Source organism: Crassostrea angulata, chromosome 2 (genome assembly GCF_025612915.1).
Source record: "Crassostrea angulata isolate pt1a10 chromosome 2, ASM2561291v2, whole genome shotgun sequence".
In the NCBI taxonomy this organism is placed as follows: domain Eukaryota; kingdom Metazoa; phylum Mollusca; class Bivalvia; order Ostreida; family Ostreidae; genus Magallana; species Magallana angulata.
The window spans coordinates 25,811,903-25,821,256 of NC_069112.1; the positions used below are offsets into that span (position 1 = coordinate 25,811,903).

At 33.0% G+C, this 9,354-nt stretch overlaps 1 protein-coding gene across 7 annotated transcripts in view; it reads left to right on the forward strand.

The window, feature by feature from the left end:
• The window catches only part of LOC128171756 (MYCBP-associated protein-like), a 43,839-nt gene extending 34,717 nt beyond the window's left edge, over positions 1-9,122 (forward strand). For 4 of the 7 annotated variants that reach the window (XM_052837528.1, XM_052837524.1, XM_052837521.1 and 1 more), the window contains 5 exons: positions 3,626-3,729; positions 5,742-5,771; positions 5,987-6,022; positions 6,877-7,077; positions 8,566-9,122. In XM_052837528.1, the coding sequence (XP_052693488.1) occupies positions 3,626-3,729; positions 5,742-5,771; positions 5,987-6,022; positions 6,877-7,077; positions 8,566-8,658 (464 nt within the window). In that variant the 3' untranslated portion in view covers positions 8,659-9,122. The remainder of the gene's footprint in view (positions 1-3,625; positions 3,730-5,741; positions 5,772-5,986; positions 6,023-6,876; positions 7,078-8,565) is intronic. The other 3 variants (XM_052837522.1, XM_052837526.1, XM_052837527.1) reach the window with 1 other exon arrangement.
• The last annotated feature ends 232 nt before the right edge of the window (positions 9,123-9,354 follow it).

Consider the following 9,354-nt stretch of genomic DNA (forward strand, 5'->3'; position numbering starts at 1 on the left):
TAGTTTTTTCACAGTACGATTATCATTTTAATATGATTCAATATCAGTTCTAAGAAAGAAATTTTCTGTATGGTTATAATTCCCATTTGAATGAAGTTCATTATATTTTTAAGTTATTCTATACACAAAGAAAAAGAAAACATGCGAGTTTGGTTAATTTATATGTGTAATCGTAATAAATTTATTGGTTCTGAATTTCGAAAAGAAATTCATTTATATTATTTTGTAAACATTAATACGACTCTAGGTGTTAGGATATTCAAGTAAGAGTTTAACTTCTACAAATTCGAAAATCATCATTACATCTTTATTATCATACAAAGTCACAGCCTGTCCATTAAAAGAGATTTATGCCATAGCTGAACCACGCATACAAAATGTCTTGGAGGAATCACAACATAGTATTAATAATTTTATACTGTACACTTCCCGTTTTTTTATTTCATGGGTCACGAGAAAGTAGGGAATAAAAGATATTGGAATCCGAAATTCTTTTATCAAGACTTTGATTAATTCTTCGAAGGCTGTATATAATTAGAGATATAATGGAAGACTTATAATTATTCTTCAACATATTGGTGTTCAATCATGAGACATTAGATAAAATGATAATGGTTTAATTGCCTGCATGCATCATTCTTGATAATAATTATTAGTTGATATGGAATAGATTGATTACTGGGGCTTTTTTTTAAAGTGGTATGGGGTGGGAGTAAAAAAAAATTTAGTTTTTGCCTATTTCAATGCTCAATTAAATAAATGCTTTATTGACAAGATTGGGATCATCAATTCTATATCAGGTATTCTAATGCTTGTATGATGTAATGGTTGAAATTTCATTTTCTCGCATTATCACCGGTGTGAGATCGGTTTGTCCGGTGTGAGACAGCAGTGTGAGATTTTTCTGTCTTACACCGTGTATTACTACGCCGTTTTAAAACATAAACAAACGTTGTCTGCTGTAGGGAAATGCAAAATGGTGCATTGAGATTATCCATTAAGTAATTGTGTTGCTAAATTAATTACAATTTATCATATTTTTAATTTAAAAAACTGTCGTATGCTCTCATTTTGACTTGCACTATTTGAAGCACGCGGAGGGATAAACCGAAGGTAATCTTTTGAACGTCATAACAGAAAGTTGTCAAACATCATTTTTTTAAGGTAATATAATGCGAGAAAAATAATCATTCATTATATACTCGTGTGGGATAGTGAAATTCCACCTCGGGGCCAAGATTAAGGGTCTAGGACTCGGCAAAGCCTCGTCCTAGACCGTGAATCTTGTCCCCTCGGTGGAATTTCACTATCCCACACACGTAATAATGAATGATTCTATTAATCTCAAAAATTACTATCCATATACTCTATCTCTCTAAATTGGGAAAAAAAAATTTCCCTGAGAACTATCCATTAAATTTGGAAAAAGGTATCTGATTTTACAAGACTTCAATGGTAGAGAGGGTTCCCTCCCTTTTCAGAGGGTGATTGTACCTTTAAAAATACAAAAGGGGGGTTGGGAGTGACTAAAACAAAATTCAGTTTGTGTAATAATTAAAGCTAATTATTTTGAACTTCAGAGTTACAAAAGTGATGATTGAATCAGCTGTTATGATGTCTATCATTAGACAAGATTGAAACCTTTCTTGTATTCTAACACCTTTTGACACCTGAATCCAAGTGTTAGGTGTAAGTGTGAAGCAATCAGAGACCCTGCATGAACCTTAACTGAACTCAATCAAAGTACTGAAGTACTGAAAGCCAGGCTCTTTTGGTGTGTCTTTATGCATTTTGTGTAGTAAAGACTGAAAATCTCTCTCTCTCTCTCTCTCTCTCTCTCTCTCTCTCTCTCTCTCTCTCTCATGCTTTTAATGTTGGCAAGGCATCAGAGAGCGACCAAAAATATGTCTGTTTAGTAGAAATGTTCAACTGTTGCTGCCTTGAATTTTGCAAACAAGCGTTATATATTCAATACCCATTTCATCAACGCACAGCAAATTAGTTCATGGAAATTCATGCGCATTGTATGTGTCCAAAATGCATAGTCTTGTTTTTAGAACATGTTATTAATAAGAAAACTAAAAAAGATAGACAATTCTCTTAAAATTAAAAAAAAAAAAAGAAACAAAATCCCAACACTTTTGACAAGACGTGGCTCTTTGTGTAACTTTTGGTAAAGCGAAAGCTTTTACTTTGACGCTGTTTGGTTTTTTTTTAACTTTTGAAGTTGTGCTATTTATAGTAACATTGGCGATTTGCCTGCCTACAGCTAGGACTCTGCTTTCAGCAGAGCCTGGCTAAAAATCAAATGTTGGCAATTGTGCAACAGGATGTGCTGCCCTATATCACATGATTTTAATTATTCTTTCTCAAAACGGGAAAACCTGACATCTATAAGGAGAGTGTTAATTAGGATGTTGACTGTTAAAAAGCTGTAACTTTATCCCCGGTTAAAATGTATGTACGTGCATGTGCATGGTTTTTCCATATATTATCTCACACCCATGGGGCAAAAATATAAGCTGGGTGACATAATCTCTGCAAATTGAATATAGTTTTTCTATCGAATAAATAAGATGTTAATATGTCTCTTAATTAATGAGTGAAATTTTCATAAAAGGGCTGGATGGTCAAGGTCATTTCTAGACCATATTATATTGATTTCTTTTAGAAGCAGTGCCTGATATATAACATTAAATTAAGATGTTCAATTTCTTAAAAACTAAATATGTTGGATTTTTTTTTACCTTACCAAACAGTTGTTTATGGCTCAAAAAATCATCTTATCTTAAATCTGCAATAATAAGATCTGTGCATGGGGCCACAAATGTCTCAAGTCGAATGCAACAGCCTTTTCCTACTCATCTCAAATCCCTAAATTTGATTGTACTAGGAAGTGTGCCTTGAAAATGGAGTCAGACACTGAAGTTGAGAAAATTAAGTCTTGAGTTTTTCTCAAAATATCTGAGATTGCTAAGCACATGTCTCATTTAACTGACAGCATTCAAAATGGCTGACAGTCGTATTCTTATATGGAATTTAAGATCTGGTCAGCCATTTGTTGAGCACTCAGAATCCTTATAAGGCAATTTTTGGGGGTTTCATTTCACATTTCTGGTTTTATAACTGTACAGAGGCGCCTCGGCCAATTTCTGCTGCTCTATCATCTGTAAACAGTTTATTCTTTACAGCAGATCTATAGAAGCCCGGGGAGGAATGAATGCATTATCATATATATCTCTGTTTCAGTTACCATTGTGTCATGCATGGGTTTATTTTTCAGTTTTCATTTCCATATTATATAACATTGCTTTATTAAATCAATTTCTATTAAAATTAACTAGGTTCCATTAGCATTTTGCGATGCTCAAAAACAATTTATTTGAATTAATATTAAAGTAATTTCAAATGCATAAAAAAGATTTCAATTGTTAAATATAATTTATATATTGATTTTAAAAAATAGCTTCATTCTTTTCATTTCAGAAATAAATGAGAAATTTTTTGAAATTTCATTCTATAGATTACTGATAAACAAACAATATTTTTCTACTTTGAAGAAACAAGAAATTGGTCGATAAAATATTTAACATGTTTTTGTGAAAAAAAAATTGTTATTTTTTAGGCGATGCTCGAAGTAAATCAAAAGCAGAAAACAAGGGTACCAAGTCCCAGGCGGAGAAAAAGGCACCGCCTCCAAAAGATGCCAAAGCGGCCAAAGGGAAAGAGGTGTGTATATCAGTTTGGGCAAAAATTGACCAGGCCTCAGGGCAATTAAACTTTATCAAGCTCAAATACAATATCAAATTAACTTCAATCTACAAAATTAAAGCATATTAGACACGTTGTTGAAAAGTGAGACAGGTCAACTTAAATAAAAGGTGGACTTGTCTTTAAGATGCCAAAGTGGCCAAAGGTTAAGAGGTGTGTATATCAGTTTGGGCAGAAATGGACCCGGCCTTGGGGCAGTAAAACTCAAATACAATAGAATTCGAGCGTAAATTTGGTTGGTTGTATGAATTAAATTGAATGATAAAATAATGGTGACAGTGTTCAGCATTAAAACTAAATGATTAAAAGTAAATGATCTGACATTCTCTTTAAATTAGACTTATCAATTTTAGACACATACTGTATACATGAGACCTTTAATTATTACAAATGAAAATCTATATTGACGGTATGAATAAACTTGACTTCTTCTTCGACGAAAAAATGCTTGTGTATATTAAGCTTTGGCCATCATAAATCAGTCACGGTTTGGTTTTTTAAAAAATTGGATGTATTTATGGCAACCATGACCCACATTTAAAAAGAGGAGCACACTGTACTCTCTCTCTCTCTCTCTCTCTCTCTCTCTCTCTCTCTCTCATTCCTTCATTCTCTTTCTCTCATTCTTTCATTTTCTCTCTCTCCCTCTTTCATTCATTTATTCATATTCATTATTTCTCTCTCTCTCTCTCTCTCTCTCTCTCTCTCTCTCTCTCTCTCTCTTAAAGCGGTGTGTCTTATCATGATTTATTCACTTTCAAAGCCTACATTAGATAATTTATCAGTAAAAAAAAATTTAATTATTTGTTTAGCATAACTATTTTATCACTCTAAACTTTTGACTTGACAGGAGCATTCTTCATAAAACAAATTTTTTTTTGAATTCCTTTCAAACTTTTTTATTTAATCAAATGTGTTTTGCGTTTTGATAAGTTGACATGATAATTTATTTTTTTTTTTTTTAATATTTTATTGTGTTCCAAAATATCCACCACCATTCATTAACTCACTTTGTTTTTTTTTTAACTTTAAATTTACAACTAAATTATACCAAAAAAACTAAACAATTGATCATCGGACTGAATTCTCTAACTCAATTTGAAGTTTATGAATTTAAAGTATAATTATATCGGAAAAAATGAAGAGTCTTTAGGAAAAAAGTATTTCTAAACAGAATGTCAAAACTGAACCCCTCCCACCATTTTACCCACCGTGTTTTTTTCTCGTTTCGGAATATAAGAGTTTAATTTCTTAGTCCATGTCCAAAATAAAATGAACCGGTACTAAAAGGTTTAATGATCTAGTGTGATTTTTGAGGTTACTGAAATGAATTATTCATTGGTTAGCTCCCATGCATCAGCTTTAGATATATATTGAATGATGTCACATGAGGAAAAAATCAAATGCGAACTCTGTCATCAAAATCTCTTTGATATAACTGCTGGGGCACTGAGCATCATTATTCGTTGATCTGTATTTGTCTAATCGTGCTTTGTAAATTTAAGTTTCGATTGCTACAAATCAAATCACAAATCCACCCACCCAATTGATATATTCTGCCAATGAAATTGAGAATTTGTATTTCTATTTCTGTACCCCTCAGCTCTCAATTTCAAAAAAAGCTGGATTTGCATATATAAATATTAATTTTTATCTACAGATTATCGATTTAGAATGTATTCACAATTTTAAATTTTAATGAGTTAAATTTTTCCTATCTTTTTCTTTTTTGGTGGGGGGGGGGGGGGGGGGGGGGGGGGGCTTCAATATACAAAAAAAAAGAAAGTTGTCTTCTGAATTTTTTTTCTAAAGATTTAAATTTTTTTCTGGGTTCATGACCCCCATTAGAAAATGTGGTAGTAAAAGAACCTGTGAATTTAATTTAATTGCTATTCAAAATACTACCAATGTATTATATATGGTGAAAAATATTTATTTAAAAAGATGACGTTGTAATCTATTGTTGATAGTTGCAGGCCTCACAAGCAAAGCGCAGAGAGGTAAATCGTCATGCCTGAAATCCAACTAATTTGTCAAACTTTTAATTACAATCTTAAAAGATGATCTTCTAATAAATCTCAAAGCAAAAATTGAAACCACCAGTACCAGCGATAATTTTTTCCTTCCAGTAAATTCCCTTGAATGTCAGTTTTAATTAAATTTGATCATGTGACTACTTTTTAATCATGTGACTGGATCATGTGATCAATTTCAGAGCGTAAAATCAAGGGAGGGTTTGAAATCGAGAGAGGTAACCAACAACATCTACAAATCTCCTTAAATCTATACATGTGTATATACCTCCTAACAATTGTATCATTAAGTTTTGTGAAAAATCACTGTGTATAGTCTGTGTATACCATACAAATGAAATAAACTGTCATTTTGTATTGAATAAAAAATTATTCCTTGGACCTATCCACACTTAACAAAAGTTATGTCCCTTGGCTGCCATCTTTTGGGAAAAACCCACAGATTTCTCACTGAGGTTGTCATTTGACACTAAAACGCTGATTCCACTGTGCAGTTTGATTGCCCCAGGATGAAGGAATAAGTTAAATTCTGACAGAAAGATATCATCACAGAAGGCCCAAATATATAATATATATATATATTTGGTTGAATAAAGAAGGAGAAAGTGTGATTTTTCCCTTGTGACCTTTGGGTTGACCTAGCAAAGGGAAACAACTTTTGGAAAGTGTGGATTTGACTACACCACCATCTTCCCAAATGGGAAAACAATAACTGTAAAAGCACACTTAATTAACTATGTTCATGTGTCTGTCTGTAAAACTGAGATGCTGACAGATGGTAAGAAAGTTTGGGTGGAATTCTTTCACCTTTACTTTTTAAGACTTTACAATTTAACTGAGCTATCAGCAATTAAAAGCAAGTCAGCAGTGAAAGTTTATTTTCTAGGATTTGTATTTCTGAAAACTTTGATTTTTTATTGATCTGTAGTATTTCTCATCCCAATAAAATTTTGTCCACTTGTTTCATAGATTAACTTTTGATTGTCATTGTTATGGAAACCTACAGTGATCTATGTCTCAAAATAAATAATCCTGCTGAAAAGAATTTCATGTCTCTATTTTCATTACACAGGCCAAACCTGACCCCAAGGCAAAGTCTACACCACCCGCCAAGAAGCCAGCCAGTAGCCGCGGTCCCTCAGTGACCCCGGGGCCACCCCCTAGTGCTGTCCCCCCGGAGAGGGAGAGGACAACCACACCCATCAGTCCGGTACCCCCAGGGGGAACAGAGTCCCTGCCAGAGAGAGCCTACAAACAGAAACTGACCGCACAGGTAAGCTCCTCCACCTGATTTAGTTATTGATTGATTGATTGATTGATTTAGGTTATAAGTCTTATTGTCTTTATGGTCAATTATCTAGTACTTTTTGCATGAAGCATTTTTCCTATTTTCCTATTTTATATACTATTAGATGGTTTTCAATTGGCTTTGACAATCTGACATAAAATATTTTATGTCGTATGTATTAAATGCGTCAGTGAGTATATTAAATGATAGACTTTGTAAGGCATTGTAAAACAGATGCTGTGGTTTCACCAATATCTCTTGAACACCAATTTTCATGGTGTACGTTGTTAAGTTGATCCACGAAATTAAATATTTATAGAAGAGAAGTTTTTTATGACACAATTATTGATAGGATCATTATTCATTAATTTACATATAAAGATTTAAAACTGTGATTTTCATTAAATGCCCTCGAATATCGATGAAATCACAATATCAATGTGGCGTACATATTTAAAAATGATTGTAGATCTATGGTTTGTCAATCTGATTTAAATCAGATCCTTGATCCGCTCCTTATTATACCCCCTGCAAACAAAGTTTGGGGGGTATATAGGAATCACCTTGTCTGTCCGTCCGTCTGTCTGTGCAATCGTGTCCGGTCCATATCTTTCTTATGGAGAAACATTGGAAGTTCTTACTTCACACAAAGATTGCTTATGACCTAAGGATGTGTCATGACCTTGACCCAAGGTCATTTTGGCAAGGTCAAGGTCATTGGCAGAAAAAATACAAAATTCGTGTCCGGTCCATATCTTTCTAATGGAGAGTTATTAGAAGTTCTTACTTCACACAAAGATTGCTTATCACCTAAGGGTGTGTCATAACCTTGACCCAAGGTCATTTGGGCAAGGTCAAGGTCACTAGCAGAAAAAGTGCAAAATTTGTGTCCGGTCCATATCTTTGTTATGGAGAAACATTGGAAGTTATTAATTCACACAAATATTGCTTAGGACCAAAGGGTGTATCATGACCTTGACCCAAGGTCATTTTGGGCAAGGTCAAGGTCACTGGCAGAAAAGTGCAAAATTCCTGTCCGGTCATTATCTTTCTTATGGAGAAGCATTGAATGTTCTTACTTCACACAAATATAGCTTATGACCAACAGTTTTAAAAAAAAAAGAGCAGTTGTTATTTATAGAAAATGGACAGCGCAATTGATTCATTCAATATTTTCAATAATTGGAAAAATACACGCATTATGATTTTTATCTTAGCAAGGGTATCAATTGTGAGCTTGCTCACAGTACCTCTAGTTTTTCAATTGTCACTACACAATTAAGTTCACCAGGAGGTGACCTCAAGCATCATGTAGGGACAAAAGACAAACAAGTAGTGGTTTCAGGATTTGATTTTATCAGTGGATGGTGATTTGTACGGAGACAAAATTTGTATTTCGTTTTATGGATTTCCTAGATGGTTCACGGTTTGTTATTTTCATTTTTTCATTATCATAATTTTTTTTTTCCACAGGCTTACATCATAATGGATAACACATTCAAGAAGATGGGGGAGGTCTTTGATGAAATCTCTGCCACTGAAGACCAGGCACCAATAGCATTATGACACAAACACTTGTCAGAACAAGACTCATTTCCTCCAACTCTGTGACTTTTTTTTGGTTAACTATCAGTGTTTAGGGTAAACTTTTTTGTTAACTCATTTATTTTATTCTTTTATTGTTAAACTTGAATGTAAGAAGACATGAAAAAAAAAATTGAATATACTAAATCCGATTTTATTTGATAAAAGAGCTGTGTAAAGGGGAGATAAATTCTGATATTTATACAAACAATACAAAAAAAAAGTTTTGTTAATCATTATGCTACTTCTTTGTTGTGTCAAAAAGATTTTTGTTGAAGTCTAAGCTGCCAGTGGCTTTACATGTAGATATGACCAATCTGTGATACTTTTAAAAAGAAAAAAATAAATGTATCCGTCCAATTATATATTGTGGAATTTTTCTTAAATATACATGTGTTTATACGTTGACCCCATTCCAAAAATATAAAAAAAAATTTTTTACTCTGCGGCAGTTTTTTTTTATTTCCTTGCTTCATGCAAGAAACTAATTATATAGTATTGAATTGTCGTAAACAGTGTATCAAGGAGGAACCAATGAAATGCAAAAAAAAACAAAAACAAAAAAAACAGGAAGAGGTGTTTGTTTTAAGTATCTTACTATGGGAAAATCTGTTATCTTAAATTCAAGCAATTGATATTTATATTTTTCAGTGTTTTTCCCTGTGATAACACTACGTA